Raw genomic sequence first — 25,795 nt, forward strand, 5'->3', positions numbered from 1 at the left:
TCTTACTATATGCGGGTCCATTGTGATGAATGAGTCACATCCACATTGCATTGTAATTCTACCAAAAATATAAAACGCGTTCTATGACGTCACCAATGACACGTATTCAAAATGGCGGCTGCGGCTATGGTGAGTGAAGCAATCAGTACTCCTTTTCACCACCCATTTCTGATTGTCTCTTCTAATTTTAAAACGGACACAGTGTCTTGATGGGTCACTTGTGTCTCGAGATTATATGGTAGATAAATGTTTGAGAATTAGAAGCGATTTGGCTGCTGTCCGGTGTTGACGCGCTTGCTAACTTCCTGGTAGTTAGCTAACGTCACTTAGCTTTCTTCACTGTGCCTCCTAAAACGTATTGGTCAGCTCCATTAAACTATGTTGACAAAGTAGAGGGAGGCCAGGGACAATTTTGTCAGACTGTCATTCATTTATTCATTGATGTTTGAATAGACAGCCGAACTTGGGATTTGTATTAGCTGTTATCATCCCAGGCTGCATCACTCATATTGCTGACAGTGCATCAGTTGCTACCGAAAGGAACTTCCAACAACTAGTGTTTGGCAAGCTACTTGCAAATCTATCTACATTAAGTGAAGCTTTTCCAGACTTAAGCTATACACCAGAGGAATGTAGAACGTACAGCTTTTCAGCTGCCTATCCTGTCTGAATTACATTTTCGCATAGACGTTCAGTTTTATTCTATCGCTGCCCAATAACATAATTCTAGCGTGTGTGAGATGTTAACTGTTGTTGCTGACAACATTACTGTCAATTATTGTAACTTCAGGAACTAACTGAAGGACCCATGTTGTGGCAACGATCCCCAACCACTGGCCGCATCTTGAATTTGGGCCACAGGAGAAGGCAACGACACAAACATTTGGCTGTGTTACATTAAAATCAATTCAGAGATGAGAATGAAATCACTGCAAGGATGACAAAAAAAAACAAAAACAAGTGATTAAAATACTGAGACACTTGACACCTGGCACAAAAACTTGTATACAAATGGAAAGCTACACTGTAGATTCTCCGAATGATATCCTCCGACCAGCCGTCGGACAAAAACAAAAACGTTGCCAGCGTTAGTCAACCGTCTGTAGTAAGAAAAGATCTTGAGTCTTTCTCTTGGTTTGTTTGCTAACGGCATTGTCTAATCAACTGCTTAATCACTTTCCTAGGAACTTTGGTATTGACTTTTTAAAGGGGTGCATTTTGTGTTTGTCTTTGTCTGCAGTGCCATTTTTTTGTAGTCTACACTGAAGAAACGCTGAGGAATTTGTTTTGATTGATTCTTGACATAACCTGTTATGCGTGTTACAGGAAAGGTGGTGGGCCTTGTTGCTTCTGTCCTTGTTCCCTGTGGTGTTGCCCTTCTATGTTCCTGGTGTTGCTCCCCGGGACTTCCATGAAGGAGATGTTGTAGATATTAAGGTATGAACACTCTCAATTAAACCCCTTTTTTTTTTTTTTTTTTTTTTTAAGACATACGTATTTCTTTTCTCAGAGCTGGAAATTTAACGAGAGGAAGGAATGTAATTATCCGTCCATTTAGGGGCTGGGGAGGGAAAAAAGTTGAATAAGTCCACCACAAAAATAAGTCCGCTTAAAATATTTGGCTCAAGGCTTCAGCTGCATCATTCTCTGATTCGTGGAAACATAACTGATGGGTGCTAATTTTCGCATTAACCTTCACTGAAGGGGTCTTCCTGCAGCGCTTCATCTGAATGAATGGACTGAATGAATACTGTTTCAATGAATATTATACAGCATCCAGTTATGTGTTCAATGTGTCTCACTTGCAGCCTGGCCATCCTGGAAAGTGGATGCCCCCATCGGTGGCCCCTGCTCATGATGGTCAAAACTGTTTTGAACTTGAAATAATCTCTGAATGTCAAAACCTGTCTCATCGTTTGTCTTGCAGGCTGTGAAGATGACAAGCTCTCATACCCAGCTTCCTTATGAATACTACTCCCTGCCATATTGTAAACCTCAGTCTGTTGTCTACAAGGGAGAGAACCTTGGTAAGTGGTGGCCAGAGTTAGCAGTAATGTGTCAATGTTGCAACTCTCAAAATATCCTTTTCTTGCAGGTGAGGTGTTGCGTGGAGACCGAATTGTGAACACCCCCTTCAATGTGGAAATGAACAAGGACAAGAACTGTGAGGTGGTGTGCGACAAGAAAAAACTCAGCAAAGGCGAAAGCAAGTTGTTTGCAGAGAGAATACAGGAGGAGTATTACGTCCACCTGTGAGTATTTTTTCTTATCTATTACCAGAGCCAATAACCCCTAGTGCAAATAGCAAGACTATCACTCCGTCTCGATATAAACCACATTTCCATCAATATGCCCGTTATCCCAAGATTTGAAGCTGTTATTCCGCAAAGGAAATCAAACCCCAACAACTTCCTATACTTGTTTAGTATTGCAGATAATTTGCCAGTAGCCACTAGGTTGGAGGTGTATCTCAATCGAGAAGCAGGAGCAGAAGAGAAGGACATGAAGGATATCCAGTTTGAACATGGCTACAGGCTGGGCTTTGTGGACAACAACAAGGTAGATCATGTCTGCATTTCCGACTGCAGAGTATGTTTTTGTTTGTTTTAGGTGCTTCCAACTTCTGTTATATTCTGGTTGGTTATTTATTTTTTCTGTGTTTTTGTATAATGTCAACATTTCTTCATGCTAAAATGGAGAGTTGCTTCAGTTCCATAATTTTAGAACTTTGAGAGTTGAGTCAAAATGTGTTTGAATATTTTGGTTAAATGCCACTTACTATTGTTTTTACTAATTCTGTACTTTTTCTCCCATCCCTCACAGTTTTATCTGCACAACCACCTTTCCTTCATCATTTACTTCCATAGGGAGAAGCTGGAAGAGGGAGAGCAGCACAATTACAGAGTGGTGCGATTTGAGGTCGTACCCCAAAGTGTAAAAGTAGAAGGTAGTTGTCAACACTTGTTGCTACGCTCTTGTCTGAATCCACATGGGAACTTGGCCTGTGTTTATTCCCAGATCTGATGGCTGTGCAAAAAGAGAAAACTTGCACCTTGCCAGAGGCGAGCAGCTCCGCTCCACTGGAGATTGACCCCACCAAGGAGAACGAGGTTCTCTTCACGTACTCTGTGCACTGGGAGGTCAGTGGCTGTTGTGACTTTTCTTGAAAACAGAACACGTTTGTGTAGCTCAGACCCCGAACAACAGACCCAATACGTTTTGACACACAGTTAGACGATCAGTCTTGAAGCTTAACCTGGCAAGAAAGAGTATTTCAAGTACAGACATGATGATTCACAGATTTGTACGTCAATTGTGTGTCAGCACAATTTCAGCATAACTTGTGTGTATGCACTTATTGTGAATGAGGACAATTGAGATAGCAGTACAATAGCAACACAAATCTCAATCACATATGAGATGTGATTACAATTACGTTTACTACAATTGCTGTCCAATGGGAAATGCATTGCCGGTGTGAGTTAGTGTTAGGGTTAATACTTCTCTTCACAGACATCATAATGAACAGTTCCTAAGGAAAGAGCTTACAAAAGAAGATTTTAAGAAAGATGATGTTATGCTACAGTTTCAAAATGGCAAGAATGTCCGGGAGAGTAAGCTTGAAGCAATCAATGAAATCAACATCACTTTCTAAAGGACGTCTTTGTAGTTTAATCTTTTTTTTTTTTTTTTTTAATATATATATTATTTTACGGCTAGATTAATATATGGTAAAAACATCTGAGTGGCTTTTTGACCTTCGCAGGAGAGTGAGGTGAAATGGGCTTCTCGATGGGACACCTACCTGACCATGAGCGACGTGCAGATACACTGGTTCTCGATTGTCAACTCTGTGGTGGTTGTTTTCTTCCTCTCTGGTATGCTTTTCAAATCCTACACAAATATGTGCCCCAGATGAGATCATAAATATACATATACAATGGACAAGAAGGTCACTACTTTTCTTCCTCTGGGTTAGAATGATACTTTACACATCATTACTAGTGAAAATTACTTAAAGAAAACAAATCCGCCCTGAAGTCTGTAGAGGGGCTTTCTGTTAAATTGCTTTCACCGTCCTCAAATGGTTTAAAGAAATGCGTGTGTTATGTCTTTTCCCTTTCAGGTATCTTAAGTATGATCATCATCAGAACTTTAAGGAAGGACATTGCTAATTACAACAGAGAGGATGATATTGTAAGTCTCTGGTGAAATGTGATTGTTCTGCCTGCTGGACCAAGATGCTGCAGCAATGTGACTGTTTTCTTTTCTGCCTTGCACAAATCAGGAGGACACAATGGAAGAGTCAGGATGGAAGAATGTCCATGGTGATGTCTTCAGGCCACCTCAGTATCCCATGATTCTCAGCTCACTTCTAGGATCAGGGATCCAGCTCTTTTGCATGATCCTCATTGTCATCTGTGAGTGTTTATTGAATTTGCGCTAATCATACCCTTTACTTTTGTATAAAAACTAAATGTCAGCGTACATATCTTCATAGAGTGCTTCAAGATAACTTGCAAACAATCTTTGTTTTTGAAGTGAAATTAAATCTTTCTATAACAAAACATCTAAGATAATAGTTTGCCACAGACAGCAAATATTCTTCGATAATGAGTAATTGTTCTTCCTCTTTCTGTCTGCGTAGTTGTCGCCATGTTGGGCATGTTATCCCCTTCGAGTAGAGGAGCTTTGATGACCACTGCATGCTTCCTCTTCATGTTTATGGGGTGAGATCTTTTGACTTTTGAATCCTCCCCAAGAAGATGCAGCGAATCAGGTTGTGGTGTTTAGATGTCTTCTCTTGGGTTGTTGGCATTTTGCAGTGTATTCGGAGGTTACTTTGCCGGGAGACTCTACCGCACACTGAAAGGCCATCGGTGGAGAAAAGGAGCATTTTGTGTGAGTGTTTAAATTTGCTTCAGTCACAGGGGCACGTAACGTTTTTTGACCTTGGGTCCCAACTTTACTTGTACAAAGTGGCCCATTCACATACAGTATATCACTAAGAAAAAACTTTAATTGTTTGTGAACTCAGTTTGCTACTTGGACATGTGAAAAGCTTTGTACTATCTCCCGTAGACTGCAACTTTGTATCCAGCTGTGGTGTTTGGAATCTGCTTCATCCTAAACTGTTTCATCTGGGGAGAGCACTCCTCTGGGGCGGTGAGTGGCAAAACAGCATATAGACCAAGCGATCTACATGTTGTAGTAATGACAATTAGCAGAGCTTCTCAAAATGCCAGATGTTATGGACTTGTTGATACGAGCCCTGCAGCAAGTTTCCACTACATGAACACAAAATTAACAATTGCAGCGTCATTATGCCTTATTCAGGTGCCTTTCACGACCATGCTGGCTCTGCTGTGCATGTGGTTTGGTATCTCCATGCCCTTGGTCTACCTGGGTTACTACTTTGGTTTCCGCAAGCAGCCATATGACAACCCCGTGCGCACCAACCAAATCCCTCGGCAGGTCCCAGAGCAGCGCTGGTACATGAACAAGTTTGTGGGGTGAGGGATGACACAACTCCAAGAATCTTTTCGATGGCTTATTCAAGGCCTGTTCATTTTATGCTACAATGGTCTTATTTTCCCCCACTTTCATTAGAATCCTGATGGCGGGGATCCTACCATTTGGTGCCATGTTCATAGAGCTCTTCTTCATTTTTAGTGTAAGTGCCATTACTGTTACACATTGAAGGCAGTCTTCTTTCTGTTATGTACATTTTAGTATGTTTATTTGCCAAACAAACCGTAGTAATGAATTGTTCCTTTCTCAGCACTCCCTTGCAGTAATGTACATTAACTTGTACATTAACTTTGACTTCTTTAGGCCATCTGGGAGAATCAATTCTATTATCTCTTTGGCTTCCTGTTTCTGGTCTTCATCATATTGGTAGTCTCCTGCTCTCAGATCAGCATTGTCATGGTTTATTTCCAGCTGTGTGCAGAGGTATGTATAATTTTTCATAAAGTAAAATTTATGAATGTCACCATGTTCAATTTTTTATGCAATTTTTTAAAAGAAATATGATTTTTGATTGTGTAAAATTGTATATATATATTATATATTTACTGTTACATTGTGATAGTTAACCAGTAGCCACTGAGTGACCCCTCATGTTTTTTTTGTTTTTTTAAAATTTTTTTTATTAAATCTTCCTTATTCAGTTATTCAACTTTTGGGTGAAATTTCAGAATTCACTTTGGCCAAAGTGCACTACGCAACTTTGACTGTTTTTTTGTTTTGTCTCTTAACGCTCATAAACAGGACTATCGATGGTGGTGGAGAACGTTCCTCGTTTCAGGAGGGTCAGCATTTTATGTCCTCGTGTATGCCGTTTTCTACTTTGTCAACAAGGTAAACGTTCACACTGTTATCAATGGAGAGTACATCTCCAAAGGGGCGTTGCAAATAAAAAGTTTGGGAACCACTTGGCGAGTAAGACATTTCCCATGATTCTTAGATTTGGAAACGGAGTATTCCGAGTCCCAGTACGCGTAACACAGACTCTAGCGTTTAGATCACAGCTATCAAATTCAAGGCCCGGGGGCCAGATACAGCCCGCCACATCATTTTATGTGGCCCATGAAGACACATTGTGCATCAAATTCGTGTGTCATTACTAGAATTGCAAATTGTCTTCACATAAATTATATATATATATTTTTTTTAAATATTTGACCAGTTTTTACTCGTCTGATTTGAAAATGAGTTATTTGTCAGTTTGTTTTGTAGCTTTACTGTATATAATATGAGGCGCTCATACATTTATTTGGGTTGACAGTCATAATGGCCCTCCGAAAGAAGCTATGACTACAATGCGGCCCGTGGAAAAAATGAGTTTGACACCCCTTGTTTAGATGATGATGAGAACATATCAAGTAGGAATTTAAATCAAAGATGAATGAAAAGTCGACATCCATACATACATAAGGTGCTCTAAATTACAAGGTGCACTGTTGATTTTTCAGTCAAAGGATTTTAAGTGCGCTCTAAGGTGTGAAAAATCCAGGCTTTTCACAAAAAAAAAAAAAAAAAATCATCAGATGAGAAATGTGATCTGACAATTTATCCCCTCTTGGTTCTTCTGCAGCTGGACATTGTGGAGTTCATCCCATCACTGTTATACTTTGGCTACACCACCCTGATGGTCCTGTCTTTCTGGCTGCTAACTGGCACAATCGGTTTCTATGCCGCCTACATGTTCATTAGGAAGATCTACGCCGCAGTCAAGATAGACTGAGCCAATCGCTGCTGTCTTTTTTTTTTTTTTTTGTCACATTCACATTTTTTTTATACAAGGATTTTTATTGTCCAACAAGCACTGACTTGTGTGTAGAGGAGGGAAAGCAAGAGTTGCTTTTTTACCCCTCAGTTAAATAGCTAAACCCACTGGCAGGATCGCGTAAAATGGTGTCTCCTTCCCTGCCACCCCAGCTTTTTTTTCCCGCGTATACTGAGATGGAGACTCGGAGGAGGTTTTCTTTGATGGGATTGTTCCTTCATCTGGTTCCCCTTGCACACAACACAGTAGGCCAAACAAAAGTTTTCTGAACATTTTGTCTTTATTTCTTTTTGTGTTTTGAACCTAATTTATCCACGTTTTCAGTTCTGCTATTGCTATTCATTTAATTTTTTGGCTCAAGATCTGTTCATCCAAATATTCCCAGTTACTTCATTTTCACCTCTGTTTCATTTGAGAGACTTTGTCGAAGGAGAGGTGAACTGTGGTTGCGCCGCATTTGTGTCTTATGTTTAACTGATCTACATTGTGACACAGAAATGCACATGGTATATTAAATGCTCTCTTGTTTTTTTAAATGATGTTTCCATACATTTTCTGTGTGACCACTTAAATCACAACTGGATCAAAGTAGCACCTTTTACCCTCAAACGTCTCAATGTACCAAATACATTGTATTGCCTGATAATTGAAAGATGTGAAAGCAGTGGTCTGAGAGTGGTCTTTATTCAAGACTCGTACTAAGAATGTGTTTAGGATTCCAGTTGTAATTTAAAAAAAAAACGTTTTTATGCTCAATAAATGACAGGTGTAGTATTTTTAATCCAAGAACCTTTTTTTTTTCTTCTTCCCGCTGGTTATGGATCCAAATAAAGCTACACATTTTCTGACAGCCGGTGGTAGTTAATCATATTTTATTGGAGGTCATTACCTTTCCACATGTATTCATATGAACCCATCTGTTAGTCAACTTTTAGAATTTGCCCTTTAGAACTGGATGACCTGTTGCGAGCAGAATAAATTGCAATTTCAAAATTGTCGAAGAGATGCCAGTTGTAATGAATGAAAAACCATAATTTAGCATCTGAAGAAATCTGGATTTTCTGAGAGATACCATGATTTTTAATATGGTCACTTTTTATGCCTTATGTCGTAGATTTCAAACTCAAGGACTTGAGGCCCAGATCTGGTCTGCCACTCAATTTTTTGTGTTCCTGTGAAAGCAAATCACATGGGTTGAATTACGATTCTCGCCAAATCTACCATTTTTTAAGCATCCACCTTAATCCTGAGAATTTTCCTTTGGGAACTAATGTGGGAGGAACTTCCGACAAGAAACTGGGTAAAATGCTCCCATTGGTTACAATAGAATTCGCTTTCGGAGCGGTGTTTTTGAACGGTTTTTCTACACACCCTTTTCTGAGCGATCAATAGCCGCAATCGCATTGGACAATGTCTTGCACACCTCGGGAGCTTGTTGCGCTGCCGGCAGTTCTCCTAACAAGCAGAAGTTTAACAAAGGCCGACAAGAGCATTGGTTTTGACTGGCTTTCCCAGACGAGGAAAAGGTGTTTTGACAGTTCAACGGGTGAGTCCCACAATATAAAATCGGGTATTATTGAAATGTGTTTGGCATTTGTCAACCTCCAAAATTATTAGAAGTATCGCTGCAATATTTAGGATTTTATGGATATTAGTTAATATCCATAAAATCCTATGAACTTTGCAGAATAACTGCAGTTGTTTGGCATGGACTCATTAAGCGACGTGAAGCTTGTTTACATTGGTGCAAACATACGTCTGCTTTACTCTAAATAAGACTGGGTTCGCCTTCTTTTGAAATTCATTACGTCAAAGTTTGTTATGTAGTTAAACGCGATTGTAACTTGTCCCCGGGCGCTTTTTCGCCGTCCCTACCCTGCTTGACGAGCAAGGAGCGAGATTGAAATGTTTTATCTTTAAAGGTGCAACACCTGGTGTTTCCATATTGCTAATCTGGAAAGTGAAGTCGCACCCATCCATAGACACAAAACGACCGAAAGTGCCTCCCACATTTTATGCAAACGATCCTGGGGGTGTAGGAATAAGGTGGACAGTCAATTTAAAGTTAGGGGTTGAACTGTCAAGTCATGCAAATTTTGCAACTCCGAAACTCTAAAGCAGGGCTAACCAACCCTTTGAATTTGCAAGCTTCTTATTTACCTAGTAATGCAAAGGGCTACCCAGTTTAACACACAATTCTGTGTGCAATAGATGTCATGTGCAATAGATGTCATCTATCACCAGGTGGCAATCGTGGGCTTTCATTTGAGAGGTAGCCAGCTGGCCATGCGCTTTTGTGGAATTAAATCCCACGATCCCATTTACGTCATAAAAAATAGATGTATCTATTGCATTACCCTGGACACATTTGAGCAAACAACGTATTTAAACCAGCTTTGAGCAGAATAAGAGGAATGCATGCGCGCCGCATGTTCAAGTTCAACCCTGTGTGCCAATTTGTTTAGTGCTTCAAGACGACATGGATTTGATTGGTTCATTAAAGCCAAATGATGACAGGAAAGAGTGTCAAGTTTATGTTCGTTTTCACACATTAGATATATATATATATACAACAGTACTTGTGTCACCAAAATCATACTTTTTTATGTCTTGACATCACTGGTGTCAAACTCAAGGCCCGGGAGCCAGATACGGTTCCACATGATTTTATGTGGCCCGTGAATGTGCAATTCATATGTCAATACTGAAATTGCAAATTGTCTTCACTTTTTAAAAATAGAGATATTGCTAGCTATTTTATTACCATTTTATTGTCATCTATCTGTCTGTCTGTCTGTCCATTTATCATGTCTATCATTTGTCTGGTTGTTTGTCCATCTGTCTGCAAATCTTTTTTGTTTTAATATCCTAAAGTGTATATATTATTATTATTATTATTATTATTATTATTATTATTATTATTATTATTATTGTTTTGATCCAGTTGTTTTAAGAGTATCTTGTCTGTCACCACCCAGCCATCAAATTTCTGCCATCACTTAGATTATGTATTGGAATGCATCCCCAAAATGTTCCTTTTTTTTCACCCCCATGGCTCTCACAATGTGTGCACTGCTCCCACAAAGTGGCACATGCAGGCTATTTGTTCAGACGTGAGTGATTGGCGTTTGAACAATGTCATTAGATGGAGGCATTATAATGACCCTATGGTGATGAATGAAAAGGCCCAGTGATCAATGAATGCATTAGTGATGCAACTCTTCCTTGTCCAAATAGGGACTCAAAAAAACAGATGGACTGACCCTCGCGCTATGTGCACATGACCTGCTCTGCAATAAATATGCAGCCTCAGCGTTGTATACTATATTTTAAAGTCATTATTGTAAATTAGCGCTTTGACGCTTTTCAACGCTTTGCGTAATCACAGCTAAGACCGGGATAACCATTTTGTCCTTAGCACCAGCTCTTTGAAAACATTTTACAGTGTTATTTAACATTAGAAAAAAAAAAAAAAAAAAAGCATCTTCAAAATCCCAATGAGGACAAACGCAACAGACTTTCCTTGCACAACAGGGGGTAGGGATAAATGAAATGGTTGTATAAATAATAATTGTGGGCATACGTCATCATTTAGTTTTACTGCACACTGGCGGGAGGTTTCACCGTCTTTGTGACAAGGACAAGCTGTGTTGATTTACTGATGTAAAGCATTGTTATTCTATGATAGCAGCACAAGAGAAGATGTTTTTGATTATATAGCACAAATTATATACTAAAACTACTAAAGCCTACACACACCTGTAAAGATAAGTTACACAATAATGGCACTTTTTGCTACCGTACCAAACTAAATATACCCTAATTCAACGTTTGAGTGCTTTTATTGCGACAATGCGCATTTTCTAGACTTCTTATCCTCTTCAGTTTTGCAGGGGGTACATAGTTTGCGTCTGAAAATTCTCACGGCACTCCCTCCCCCTCAAAAAAAGGCCTATACAACAGGTGTCAAACTCAAGGTCTGCGTGCAAGAATCACCCCACCAAATTTTTTTATGTGATCCATGAAGACAGATTATGTTCTGCACGTCGACTTCGTTGTTTGGTAAAATATCAAAATAGTAAATTGTCTTCACTTTTACTAATGTTCACGTAGTGCAAGCAGTTTTTATTTTAAAATAAAATGATAGTTGAATAATTCTTTTTTTACTGGCCTCAGTTTTCAGAGCTAGTTATCCATCAACTTGTGTATCTAGTATATGAGGCAATCACACATTTACGTATATGGGTTCACATCATAACAGCCCTCTGAGGGAAAACATAATTATGATGTGGCCAATGACAAAAATGAGATTGACACCCCTGGTCTATACATACTGAAATAACGACAATCTCATCTAAATATTCCTACAAACTGATGATGGATAGTTTTCCCCTGACATCATGCACCTCATGCAGGAGGTCTGTACAGTACGGTAGTCTATATTGTCTTGTTCTGGTACTTGATGAATTTTCGAACAAACAGATTTGGTGAATTACAGCACGGTGTTTGGCTGCATCTATACAGGTGAGATGAATAAGGTCTCATTTCACTGTTTTAATGGCATCAATTTGGAATTGGCATGAGAAGAACCAACATTTGACAAGAAAAAGATGTGGGATGTGGCTTTCACAAATGAGCACAGTTGTCTCGTTTTGGCCAGATACCTACACCATACATCTGTGTTTTGTTTTGAACACTTGAATTCAACACTTGAAAGTTGAATTCAAGCGTTAATGTAAACGCATGCCGTAGGAAGCCAATTGTATGAGACACAACATAACAAGTGGGTGTTAAGGTTATTTGTACTTTATTCCATTAACTCCCTGACACCTTATTTATATAGCATGTAATGATGGAAAAGCATTTAATTTTTCTAGTACCAACACAATTAAAAAAAATGGGGCAGGCAGTTATAATAGAAATGTGCCCATTATTTAACATATGGAGGGGATTCACTTAATGGTTTTTGAGAACTAAACCTAATTGAGTGTGCAGAGCGCATCATTCCTCATCAGACAATTACTAAAATGGATTGAACCCATTTCCCTCATGGCTTTTGCCTGAAGCAATTTTTCTCAGTTGTCACACATTGATTGTATTGATACAAACACTGACACGACTAATTTGTTTGTAATTATGTTTGTCTTTTAAGAAAGAAGTTTACATCTTCACAGAGGGGTACATTAATTTTACCATTACATATTCATGGTGTACATTATTTTCACTGGTTATGAATTTAGCAGCAAAATTCACCTGTTATTAACCATATCAGGCAGCGGCCATTTTGCCACTTGCTGTCGACTAAAAACATCATCACAGTGCAGAAGTGCTCAGCTTGCGAACATTACATGAGAGAAGTGGGCTGTGGTTGGTCATTACCTGAGCCCTGAGCAACAGTGATGTCATTTTCAGTCGACGGTAAGCGGCAATCAGAATGCTATTTTAAGTGGCGCCCTATATTGTAAAGATTTTTGTTTTGCTTGACTTCCCCTTTAAGCCTAGACAATTGTGACTGAGGTCTCACCCGATATGCGCTGGTTGAATTACAAAATGTACGACTTCAGAGTTGTATCAGAGGATTCACTGAAGAGTAAATCAAGATAAATGGGTTAAAAACAGTGTTTAAGTACTACAAAGCTAATGTTTTTGAATTTTTTAGCAAAGTTAATTGTCATGTACTTTATGCATGTAGTTGTGGTTGATAACATTAAATTATTTTTGCCATTTTGCCATCTTTTTTTTTTTTCTTCAAATCTAGATGTTGTCCGACCACAGAGTTGTTTGAGTGCATAGATACATCATTGCAGTGAGTCAGAAAAGTCAGACATACGCCTTCATCATGTCCCTTCATGGTTTCGTTTGAAAAGGAGAAGGAAAATCTAACTTTTTTTTGGTGGGGGGGTTCCAGTTAAATGTCAACTTCTGCAGTGCTATATTCTTGTGGCTCTATTGAGCGAGATCAGCCTTGACGGAGCAAACAACGAAAAGCAAGGTGGGTGTTTGACATTGAAATAGACTGTACACCACTCTGAAAAAAAATACTCTTTGACTTGCTCCAGCAGGCTGCTTTGGTAATAGACAAGGACATTTCCCTTTCAGCGGGGAAATGAAATGGGCTTTGTGGGATTTAATCTAAAGCTGTTGGCAGTAAGTCGCTAAGTTAAACTTGCTCCTTCTCCTCACCTACAAAACACTAAATCAGAGCTGGGGAAGCCGTAGAGGACGTCAATGAATGTAATGAGAAATACGTAGGTTGGGGGGTCATGAATTAGCTGTAAAATTGATTATGAATTAAAATAATATAATTAAATAAATCTGTATTTTTCCTAATAAATATCTAAAACTCATAGACGTGAAATCATTCATGCCTCTTTTTTACTTCACAATTTTGAACTCTGCAGCCGACAGGAGAGACCACTGCGTTGGCCGGCGCCGGTGGCCTACCTGACATTTGGATGGCGGTAATGATTAAAAATGTGACCTGAGCATTCTGTGAGTGATAGATTACACTCTGACGAGCCTGTCAGGACTGATGCGCTAACCAGTCAACCGGCCCGTGTGCGTCATCTCGCCAGCGTAACCTGGTAACGATGCCGAGCCACGCATTTAAATCCCTTTCTTTTCTGCTTGTCTGATTTAGCTCCATCAAGCATGTTGCCACATTTCATTGTTTGGGCTAATTTAGTGTTGTGTTAAGGACCAGTCAGGTAGGGAACACAATGAATTGTAGCTGATTTAATTAATGTAGAGATAACTGAGTTTTTTTTTTTCCTAGCTACCAATCAAATGGTCGAAGATTTGAATGACTGAAAGTCAACCAAATATTTTTGGGGTTGACTACAGCCCCAAGAAATATGATGTCATGTTTCTTTTTTCATCCTGTGAACACTTATGGGTATATTTTATGGAGCTGTTTATAACTGTTTCTCCTGTGTTTTATGTGGTTTTAGAATTGCATGGTGGGCCACATCAAAGGCTCAAATCAACTGCTGCTTTAAATTCACAACTCAACTTTATAGAATTTAAGACCTGCCTTCATATTGGCATTTCACGTACAGAAGGCTGTAAAGTTTTATTTCCTCTTGTTTTACAGTCTCCGTGTTGTGTAAAGTTGTTCGTCAAAGATGGAGACACATAAAAGCAGTCTCCACTGACAAATTTGAGGGTACCTGAATGCAGAAATTCACAATCACAGTGTGCATGACGTCACGTGTGTTTGCTACAAGCTGAATTTTTAAGGTAAACAACTCCAGTTTTATAACAGCCGTTAGCATTGCAGCGGTATTGTGTTTGTGGACAAATGATACACAGATCTCATTTTTATCATCTCTCTCGCTTCACTTTGCTTTGTTTTAACTGTAGTTGTGGTCACCAACAAATAACTTTTTCAGTACGATTTCAACATTTGTGATGTTTATTGTTGATGCAAAATTCAGTTGAACTCAATGCAAAAACTCCACATTGCCATGAATTGCCTATGTGTCAAGTCTTTGGCACCTAACAGCTACCGCCACTACCATCCCAAATACTACGAGTACTAATATGAAACAGAACTTCTGATCACAACTGCCTGTAAAACAATTAAGATGCATCAAACAGGGCTGATACAATGGAAGCCCAATACGATTCCTCATTATTGCTCAATTCCTTCTTGGCAAAATGGGGAAAAAAATAAGTGTCCCCCCCTCTAAAAATAATAAAAAATGAATCCAATCAAAGTTTTATTGGATTGTCATTGTGCAGCAGTGGCAAGGAGAATTTTCCTTTGTGTGTTGGCAGGGGGGCAGGTGATAAGCAGTGCTGATTCCCTCCACACGTGCAGTTTAAAATTGAAGCCAAAGGGTTCAAACCTCTTTTCATCAGGTCACAGGATCTAGTCTGGAAGTCTTTTGTTACTTAAATCCAAACTCTATGTGGGATTTCACGAAAGAAAGGCTTGACTGTTAAAAATAATTATTTTATATTTTCTGTGGCTATTAAAACGTCATTTATTTGAGGCTACATCCCAGGATATGCCTGTTAGGGCTATAGTTAAATTCCCTGTTAGCAAAACAATATATACATATACATTGCTTTAAAGCCCATGTGTTTATATGTATTCATATATTTTACCTGTATAAGCATGTACTAATAATTTTGTGTACATATACTCTGACAACATTAGCAGGCTGCATGTTTAGAAGGTCAGCATGACAGACGATGAGCTAAGACCTGATAAAGCATTCTGAGATGCCAAATAGACGATGAGGTCTGAAAGTATTTTGAACATTTAATAATATTAGCAGTAAACAGTGTGTTCACAGTCAACACAAGATTTTGGACATTAAAAAAAGCCCAAGAATGTGTATAGGTCCCGTAAGTTACGTGTATGTAGGGAAATTTGACACGAGGAAGGTGGTCGCCTTTGTGACTGAGACACCCTAAGACGGGGAGCCCAGTTAGAAAGGCCGTCGCCTGAGTAACAGACATCCAAGAATTGATGAGACTGATGAGACCTCATCCGACATGTTTTTAGAGTTGTAATATTGGCAGGCTACTATATAAGTGTGTGGACTTCAGGAGTAGAGTAGTACCGGCTTTTTTGACTCAGCAGAACGTTGGCATGGTAGAAAAAGCGCTCCAGCGCTGTACACTTTTCGTGAACCCAGAGAATCAATAACAGATCGAATCAAACACAACCCACCTTGTGTATAGTTTTTATTGTGTGGCCGTGAATACCTTCTTTAATCAGAGGAAAAACGAACACGCATTGAGCTATTTTGGAATAGACAATTGGTGTTAGTTTGATGCCGCAGAGTGCGACTAGCGCACTCCACATTGAGTAATTCCAACAACGCCAATCATGTGAGACTCAATATGAAACCTCATGAATAACATTTGCTGCCCAACAGATGCAACAATCAATTCTAAATATTCTTATTCTTTGTCAGGTCGAATGCTTGTGCAGCCACTGTCTGTACCAATCATGTGGTCTTTGAATGACAATGAATGATGTGTCCCTTGGAAGTCAATGGAAAATATTTGATTAAAAATAGCAAAAACACTAGTTTATTTCAAACCATGATTTTGCAATTAAACACCGTATTTGATATCTTTTTCCAAACCACTTTATCCTCACGAGGGTCGCGCCCCGCGGGCATTCTGAAGCCTATCCCAGGTGACTTTGGGCAGTAGACGGGGGACACCCTGAACTGGTCTCCAGCCAATTGCCGGGCACACAGTCGAACAATTATCCACACTATATTACATAGCAAACATGGATATTAGTTTCATTTGAAATTCAACCATGGGTGAGACTGAGTGTTATTGGTTGTTTGTATGTGTGATGCGATAGATTGGGGACCATTTCAGTGTGCATATACTGCCTCTCACACAATGTCAGCGGGTATAAGCTCTATTTTATGCAATTCTAATAAGGCCAAGAGCTGTGTTGTTTGACAACTTTTATTCCGAACATTCAAATACACAAACTATACTGAGCTTCCCGTTTGCTATCAGACAAACAAACTGCATAAAACCAAATGAAATTGAGGAGGCAAAATAAACACAGAGAGAAAAAAATGAGAGAAAATCGATGGATGGAATTCGAATAAATATATGTTTCCAAGTTTACTTTCCCCATCATTTTGACACAGGCTACTGATACGGTTTGCAGATGGGGAGGTTGTCAGTTGTCTTCAGCACATTGTTAAAAATAGTCCACACGCACACGCACATGCACATGCGCACGCACACACACACACACACACACACACACAAATGTGTATACACGCGCACGTGCACACACATGCTCGCATGCACCCTTGACCCTGGTCGCTATGAGAACAACAGGAGGTGCTTTCAGGCTGACACATTGTGATGGATTATATTTGAAAGGATGAGAGATGGATGAAAAGAGGAAACAAAAGTTTAACTTGTTTTGTAACTTTAAATTAAAAGAGAAAGGAAGGCAAGAGAGACAGACTGAAGCCCTCAACTTTGAAGTTGAAAGAATCGATTGGCCTTTACAAACGTGAAAGAAACACATCCTTTGACTGTGTATACTGTTTTAAAGTAGATGTGAGTTTTTAACGTATACGTCATTTTAGTTCTAGTTCTTTACAAAAACTACATAACTCCAACCAATTTCTGTTATATTTTTGGAAGGGGCAGAAGAGCCTCTTCAATTTGGATGCAGATCTGACAAGAGGCACGTGTTTTAATTTCTTTTTAATGTGTGACTGAATAATACATGAATCTTGATGCCATTATGCGGGCGGTACTGGAGGTAACTTTGATCCCTTTGCCAAGTGAAGCATCGAGGTATGGTTTTGAGTTGAAGTGGTTTGTTCAGAAGGATTAAACCAAAACTAGGCACATGTATTTGTTTTGTATTTTTTGTTTTAGGAAACTCCTAAGTGGTGTGGAAGAGTCTGTCACACATTAGAGTGACTGTTGATAGAATTTATGTGCTCTGTTTTCCTTTTGAGTCATAATTGAACCATCCCCAATTCCATAATTAAATAATTAATCTGCAACTAGATAATCATCAAATTATAGAATATTTTAAATTATAAAATATTTTATCAAATATTTTGATAGTTGATTGAATGTTTAACTTAAAATTGTCTAAATCCTTGGAATTTTAGCCTCTCAAAAGTACATATTTTGGATTTCCTCCAAAAAGCAACTGGTGGTTATCTTTGTCTTGAATCAAAATGAGACTTTTGCAAACATCTGCTATTACTTTGAAAAATAATGATAAAACCTAATTTGTGCTTGCCTAAATTATGAAATGTGATGGACAAGAGCATTAACTGAATCATAATCAATTTATGTTTGTGCATTTTCTGAACTGTCAATTTGAAATAATGTTCAGTTTTTAAAAAAAAACATGGACATCCATCCATCCATCCATCTTCTTCCGCTTATCCGGGGTCGGGTCGCGGGGGCAGCAGCTTTAGGAGGGACTCCCAGACTTCCCTCTCCCCAGCCACTTCATCCAGCTCATCCCGGGGGATCCCAAGGCGTTCCCAGGCCAGCTGAGAGATATAGTCTCTCCAGCGCGTCCTGGGTCGTCCCCAGGGTCTCCTACCGGTGGGACATGCCCGGAACACCTCCCCAGGGAGGCGTCCAGGAGGCATCCTGATAAGATGCCCGAGCCACCTCATCTGGCTCCTCTCAACGTGGAGGAGTAGCGACTCTACTCCGAGTCTCTCCCGGATGACCGAGCTTCTCACCCTATCTCTAAGGGAGAGCCCGGACATCCTGCGGAGAAAACTCATTTCGGCCGCTTGTATCCGAGATCTCGTTCTTTCGGTCACGACCCATAGCTCGTGACCATAGGTGAGGGTAGGAGCGTAAATCGACCGGTAAATTGAGAGCTTTGCCTTTTGGCTCAGCTCTCTCTTCACCACAACGGACCGGTACAGGGTCCGCATTACTGCCGACGCTGCACCGATCCGCCTGTCGATCTCGCGCTCCATCCTCCCCTCACTCGTGAACAAGACTCCAAGATACTTGAACTCCTCCACTTGGGGCAGGATCTCATCCCCGATCCGGAGAGGGCATTCCACCCTTTTCCGATCGAGGACCATGGACTCGGATTTGGAGGTGCTGACCCTCATCCCGACCGCTTCACACTCGGCTGCGAACCGTTCCAGCGAGAGCTGGAGATCACGGCCTGAAGAAGCCAACAGCACCACGTCATCTGCAAAAAGCAGAGACGCGATGCTGAGGTCCCCAAACCGGACCCCCTCAACGCCTCGGCTGCGCCTAGAAATTCTGTCCATAAAAATTATGAACAGAATCGGTGACAAAGGGCAGCCTTGGCGGAGTCCAACCCTCACTGGGAACGAATCCGACTTACTGCCGGAAATGCGGACCAGACTCTGGCATCGGTGATACAGGGACCGAACCGCCCTTATCAGTTGGCTCGGCACCCCATACTCCCGAAGCACCCTCCACAGAACCTCCCGAGGGACACGGTCGAACGCCTTCTCCAAGTCCACAAAACACATGTGGACTGGTTGGGCGAACTCCCATGTACCCTCGAGGATCCTGCCGAGGGTGTAGAGCTGGTCCACTGTTCCACGGCCAGGACGAAAGCCACACTGCTCCTCCTGAATCCGAGGTTCGACCTCCCGACGGACCCTCCTCTCCAGCACCCCTGAATAGACCTTACCAGGGAGGCTGAGGAGTGTGATTCCCCTGTAATTGGAACACACCCTCCGGTCCCCCTTCTTAAAGAGGGGAACCACCACCCCAGTCTGCCAATCCAGAGGCACTGTCCCCGATGTCCACGCAACGTTGTAGAGGCGTGTCAGCCATGACAGCCCCACAACATCCAGAGCCTTTAGGAACTCTGGGCGGATCTCATCCACCCCCGGGGCCTTGCCACCGAGGAGTTTTTTAACTACCTCAGTGACTTCGACCCCAGAGATTGGAGAATCCGCCTCCGAGTCTCCAGGCCCTGCTTCCTCAATGGAAGGCGTGTAGGTGGAATTGAGGAGGTCTTCGAAGTATTCTCCCCACCGACTCACGACGTCCCGAGTCGAGGTCAGCAGCACGCCATCCCCACTGTAAACAGTGTTGACGTTGCACTGCTTCCCCCTCCTGAGACGCCGGATGGTGGACCAGAATTTCCTCGAAGCCGTCCGAAAGTCATTCTCCATGGCCTCACCGAACTCCTCCCATGCCCGGGTTTTTGCCTCAGCAACCGCCGAAGCCGCGTTCCGCTTGGCCATCCGGTACCTGTCAGCTGCCTCCGGAGTCCCGCAGGCCAAAACGGCCCGATAGGACTCCTTCTTCAGCTTGACGGCATCCCTTACCGCCGGTGTCCACCAGCGGGTTCGGGGATTGCCGCCACGACAGGCACCAATGACCTTACGGCCACAGCTCCGGTCGGCCGCCTCAACAATGGAGGCGCGGAACATGGTCCACTCAGACTCAATGTCCCCCGCCTCCCCCGGGACGTGGGAAAAGCTCTGCCGGAGGTGGGAGTTGAAGCTCTTCCTGACAGGAGATTCTGCCAGACGTTCCCAGCAGACCCTCACAGAGCGTTTGGGTCTGCCAGGTCGGACCGGCATCTTCCCCCACCATCGGAGCCAACCCACCACCAGGTGGTGATCAGTTGACAGCTCCGCCCCTCTCTTCACCCGAGTGTCCAAAACATGCGGCCGCAAATCCGATGACACGACTACAAAGTCGATCATCGAACTGCGGCCTAGGGTGTCCTGGTGCCAAGTGCACACATGGACACCCTTATGTTTGAACATGGTGTTCATTATTGAAAATCCGTGTCGAGCACAGAAGTCCAACAATAGAACACCGCTCGGGTTCAGATCGGGGGGGCCGTTCCTCCCAATCACGCCCTTCCAGGTCTCACTGTCATTGCCCACGTGATCATTGAAGTCACCCAGTAGAACAATGGAGTCCCCAGAAGGAGCGCTCTCCAGCACTTCCTCCAGGGACCCCAAGAAGGGTGGGTACTCTGAGCTGCTGTTTGGTGCATAGACACAAACAACAGTCAGGACCCGTCCCCCCACCCGAAGGGAGGCTACCCTCTCGTTCACCGGGGTGAACCCCAATGTGCAGGCGCCCAGCCGGGGGGCAATAAGTATACCCACACCTGCTCGACGCCTCTCACCGTGGGCAACTCCAGAGTGGAAGAGAGTCCAGCCCCTCTCGAGAGGGCTTGTACCGGAACCCAAACTGTGCGTGGAGGCTAGTCCGACTATATCTAGTCGGAATTTTTCTGCCTCGCACACCAGCTCGGGCTCCTTTCCAGCCAGAGAGGTGACATTCCATGTCCCAAGAGCCAGCTTCTGCAGCCGGGGATCAGACCGCCAAGGTCCCTGCCTTTGGCTGCCGCCCAGCACACATTGCACTCGACCCCTTTGGCCCCTCCCACAGGTGGTGAGCCCATGGGAAGGGGGACCCACGTTTCCTTTTCGGGCTATGCCCGGCCGGGCCCCATGGGCGAAGGCCCGGCCACCAGACGCTCGCCTTCGAGCCCCGCCTCCAGGCCTGGCTCCAGAGGGAGGCCCCGGTGACCCGCGTCCGGGCGAGGGAAAACGAAGTCCATTTATTTCAATCGTCATAAGGGGCTTCTGTGAGCCGTGCTTTGTCTGGCCCCTCACCTAGGACCCGTTTGCCATGGGTGACCCTACCAGGGGCATGAAGCCCCCGACAACATGGCTCCTAGGATCATAAGGGCACGCAAACCCCTCCACCACGATAAGGTGACGACTCACGGAGGGGAACATAAAAAACATGGACATAAAAAAATATATTTTTCAAAAAGTCTAGTAGTTCATATAGTCATCAAAAACAATCATTACATTCATCAAATATTAAAAATATAATTAGTTGCATCCCCGGCATTTAAGTTAGTGTCATTGAATTAGATTCATTCCATGTATTGATTGATGTTGAGTTCTGTGTTTTGTTCAGTAAAAGACAGTTCATTGCCATCTGCCTTGTTCCTGTCAGGCTACACCCTTGTGATTACAGAAACTGCCGCTCCTCGCAATTTCATCTGTCACGTTTTCAATTTTAAAAATGCAGTTTTCATAAAAGAATATGGGTTGTGACAACCATGTCTTCTTATGATGTCGGAAGTACCCAAAACAGGATTTGGCGTATAGTCGGAGTGGAAGGGCAATTGACTTGCAAACAGGAGGTTACAAACCCAACGCTCTATCTTGACATTCTTGTAAGTTTGTGCTTGTCAAATTGCAAACTATGCTTCCTGCATATCGGATAACAAAAGAGTGATTTATTAACAAGTTATTGTTTAGTGACAGACTGATTACTTTATCCTTTCTTCGTAATATGTATGATAATGGTGGTGGCCTGATAAAATGTTACAAGTACTAATGATGTCATTGATGGATGAGCACTTTGGGGGAGAGGTGGCAGTGTGGAAGCCACTGGAGGCGGGATCAGATGCGAACATCCAAGTGAATGGCGTGATGCCACCTTTAATTGACGATGGATAAGAGAACGTCTTGTAACATGCCACAAACATTGGAAGCTGCTCGGGCTCGCGTGTCATTTGGGGCACACCCTTTAAGATAGACAAGTGACTTTTAATATGCGCTGGAGATTTCTCCTAATTCACTTGACATTTTGGAAATGCCTTGTTAATTCTTAAACGTCTCCCGTGAATCCGAAAAGAAGCCATCCTGAGCTGCCAATTTAATATTAAATATTTAGTATAAAAGGAGCATGTGAGTGACCTTTTGAATACATTTGGGAATAAATTAAGTACGTACTTTTAGGGGCATTTTTGTTTGGTGGGTGTGCTGTGAGTTTTATGGCTAATTAAACATTAGTAAATACAGACAGGTACCCATTATTTATTTATTTATAAATTTTGAATTGTAAATATTGTTAATATAATTCCACAATTGGTTGCTGTTTTATGGCCGTTCTATTTTTATGAACACAATGTAGAAATTGGAAGAATAGAAAAATCTTCAATTTCCTGCATATTTGAGTTGCTGTGAATAGAGACTGAGCTGATACCGCAATCCCCATTTTTGATCCGGGTTCTTGAATCTTTTTCTCTTTTGGTGGAATTGCAAGATGTCGGCGCTTAAAACCAGGCACAGTGAAAACATTCCACAGAATTTAGTTTTAAACTTACTGTAGACTGATTTTCACAAATCTCTCTTGACTAGTAATGCAGTGTGCACGTTTTCATTGTTTTACCATCTTGTGGTGATTCAACATTAGGGAATTCAAGTTTTATTTGTTTGGGGTCCCTTTGTTACTCCTTTGTGGTATGATCACAAAATAATCTTAAGGCCATTGGTTATTTAGTGGTTCAGCCGACTTACATGATATTGTTGTTGGGTGTATTTCCATGTTCCTTATTCACAATCTGGGATTGATTAGCAACCAGCCCAAGATGTCGCCTGCTAGATAGACTCCAGAAATAAACTGCATTCATGACTCTTCATAAAAATAGAATGTTATTTTCATGAAGGTTAAGGGAATTTACATCTAACACCAAGCGGACTCCTCTGGTTCTTTTTTTTTTTTCTGATATTTTGCTGACACATGTTTAACAGTTGCTCAGTATAACATCCTGCAGCAATATCATTGAAGGGAGGCTTGGCAGAAACACTTCTTATTGTGATTTACTATGTGTGCAAAATTGGAATCTGACTGCTGCTTATGTATATTGCTGGCTAATGTGATATTTTATTACGTTAGAAAGCAATAAAGGGGGATGAGAAATGTCTCGATATAGGAAACATGCTTGCGAAAAAAGTATTGCTGTACACACTCTTCACTTCATCCGGGAATCGAGGAACCACTGTGGAATTAAATGAAAAAATATTCTGAAGAATTTGAACAACTTTCTGAAAATACATGAAAATTAATGGCTCAGGAGATGAATCCAAAAATCACAAAATTTTATTTTACTTGACTTTAGTCACATTTTAGTGACTTCTCTTTTTGTCCAATAAAATATTTGGAATTGTAATGTGTCGCTGCAAATATTATGGCAAATACGTCAGCGCTATCTAACTGGACTTCTGGGTGACTTGGGCAATGCAATGTCATTATCCATGACTTTAGGCTACGTAACAATTGAAAAAGAATCTGAAAAATTTCGACTGTCAAACTGTAATAGGAATAGTAATAAGTTTATTTTTATTCATATCCACTGAGCACTGCTATTTGCAGACAACCATATTTGATAACTTTAGGGTAAATTAAAAATTTTGCTAAACATATTTATTATCAGGGTTAGGGTTAGGGTTAGGGATCAGGGATGTTACATGTGGATCAGAAGTTTAGTCTGCTTTTCAGCTAATGTCAGTTCGGGTGAACATCGGCTCCCCTCCGACCTTGAACAAGGTACGCATTATAGAAAATGGATGAGTGGATTTACAATGGCCTTTCTCAAATAAAATCCCACTGCTGTCAGGCGTACATTCTAAACGGTGCGTAGTTTAGGAACAATTAATGGCACCTGGAAGAAAAAAAAAACAGACTAAGCAGAGACCGCAGAGGATTATAAGGATTGTGTACAGTAATCAAGATGGCGTTAAACTGCTCTTAGCAGTGTTTTTTTAATTTTTTTTGCTGGTGTATATCTCATGTGGCTGTGAAGATGTTCATATGGATTCTCCTCATATATCCGTCCGTCCGTCCGTCCGTCCCTCCATCCATCCATCCATCCATCCATCCATCCATCCATCCATCCATCCATCCATCCATCCATCCATCCATCCATCCATCCATCCATCCATCCATCCATCCATCCATCCATCCATCCATCCATCCATCCATCCATCCATCCATCCATCCATCCATCCATCCATCCATCCATCCATCCATCCATCCATCCATCCATCCATCCATCCATCCTCAACACAGCTGATCATGTACAAGCATCGGCGTTCTCAGTAATTTAAATGTGCATTAGAAATGTGCAATTTCTGAAAGAGTATTTACATACATTGTGGTTGGTCGCCAGTTGTACTTCAAGTAAGTAAAAGGAGCCTACACAAAACTGCTCAAAAGTGTGTGACTGCTCGGTGGAATCCTCGTTGCTGCTTTTTCTGCATGGTTGCTGTCCGTGGTCCTGAAACACATATTCAATATGGAGTCACACTATGGACGATTGGACTTGATGGAACTGTGCCTTACTATTTGGATACACTTAATTAGACCTTTTGTGCATATCTAGTCTGAAAAGGGGTTGTCATGTGCGTAGTACATCCATCCATCCATCCATTTTCTGTACCGCTTTGTCCCCACGGGGGTCGCGGGGGTGCTGGAGCCTATCCCAGCTGTCATCGGGCGAGGAGCTGTGATAAGGAATCAGCCAATTATCATCATCAATCAATAGAGCATAACACACAAAGATATGGTAATGTGCAGGTGGACATAGAATTAATTTAACTCAATGATTGATCCCCACCCCCACCTTAATCAAAACAATATTGATTTCAAAGAGCCAGGTCCAAAGCTATTGGTCTTCATAATTGCTATGGACATCACAATAAGGATTTAAAGTGTTCATTGCTTTCATTTTAGAACCGGGCACTGCTTTATCAAATAAATGTACAAATAGGACATGGTCCATGGTTCCATGTCCTATGTGGGTACCTGTTTACCGGCTCTTCTCGTTTGTATCCAGCTCTGTCAATATTTAGTTTAGTTCTCAGCATGCATGAACGCTTCAATGTCCACATTGAGTGATGACAAGAATATGAACTCCATATCCGTCAGGGAACCAAATATATTAGTCACGTCAAGTGACTGATGAGAATAGACCCACATGACCCATGAGGGCACAGTAGATGCATAGTATTTCTCTGTCGATAGTTATAAAGACATATTAATATTAAAATATAATGTACATACACACACACACATATATACGTGTTTGTGTGTGTGCGTGCGTGTATGTAATCATGTCTATATACAGAAAAGGCAAGCTACATACTTTACTCACTAAGGAAAAATGAACACTATCATATTACAATAAAAAATAACTCT

The 25,795-nt window shown here is 41.5% G+C and overlaps 2 protein-coding genes across 4 annotated transcripts in view; both read left to right on the forward strand.

The window, feature by feature from the left end:
* Nucleotides 1-41: 41 nt before the first annotated feature.
* On the forward strand, nucleotides 42-7,827 carry tm9sf4 (transmembrane 9 superfamily protein member 4). Its single transcript, XM_049755026.2, has 18 exons — nucleotides 42-129; nucleotides 1,327-1,437; nucleotides 1,928-2,027; nucleotides 2,096-2,252; nucleotides 2,427-2,559; nucleotides 2,824-2,947; nucleotides 3,019-3,140; nucleotides 3,767-3,878; nucleotides 4,127-4,197; nucleotides 4,289-4,421; nucleotides 4,649-4,730; nucleotides 4,827-4,902; nucleotides 5,083-5,166; nucleotides 5,338-5,513; nucleotides 5,611-5,674; nucleotides 5,836-5,955; nucleotides 6,274-6,363; nucleotides 7,100-7,827. The coding sequence occupies exons 1-18, from the start codon at nucleotides 112-114 to the stop codon at nucleotides 7,247-7,249; spliced, it is 1,923 nt and encodes a 640-aa protein (XP_049610983.1). The 5' UTR covers nucleotides 42-111; the 3' UTR covers nucleotides 7,250-7,827.
* A 163-nt stretch (nucleotides 7,828-7,990) lies between these two features.
* Nucleotides 7,991-25,795, forward strand: part of LOC125989052 (neuronal acetylcholine receptor subunit alpha-4) — a 37,423-nt gene continuing 19,618 nt past the window's right edge. For all 3 annotated transcript variants that reach the window (XM_049755022.2, XM_049755021.2, XM_049755023.2), the window contains exon 1: nucleotides 7,991-8,837. In XM_049755022.2, coding sequence (XP_049610979.1) covers nucleotides 8,702-8,837 — 136 coding nt within the window. In that variant the 5' untranslated portion in view covers nucleotides 7,991-8,701. The remainder of the gene's footprint in view (nucleotides 8,838-25,795) is intronic.

Source organism: Syngnathus scovelli, chromosome 2 (genome assembly GCF_024217435.2).
Source record: "Syngnathus scovelli strain Florida chromosome 2, RoL_Ssco_1.2, whole genome shotgun sequence".
Lineage (NCBI taxonomy): Eukaryota > Metazoa > Chordata > Actinopteri > Syngnathiformes > Syngnathidae > Syngnathus > Syngnathus scovelli.

Coding starts and splice junctions, on each gene's coding strand:
- tm9sf4 (XM_049755026.2), top strand. Junction 1,438..1,927: donor GAGATGTTGTAGATATTAAG/GTATGAACACTC, acceptor TTTGTCTTGCAG/GCTGTGAAGATGACAAGCTC. Junction 3,879..4,126: donor GGTTGTTTTCTTCCTCTCTG/GTATGCTTTTCA, acceptor TTTCCCTTTCAG/GTATCTTAAGTATGATCATC.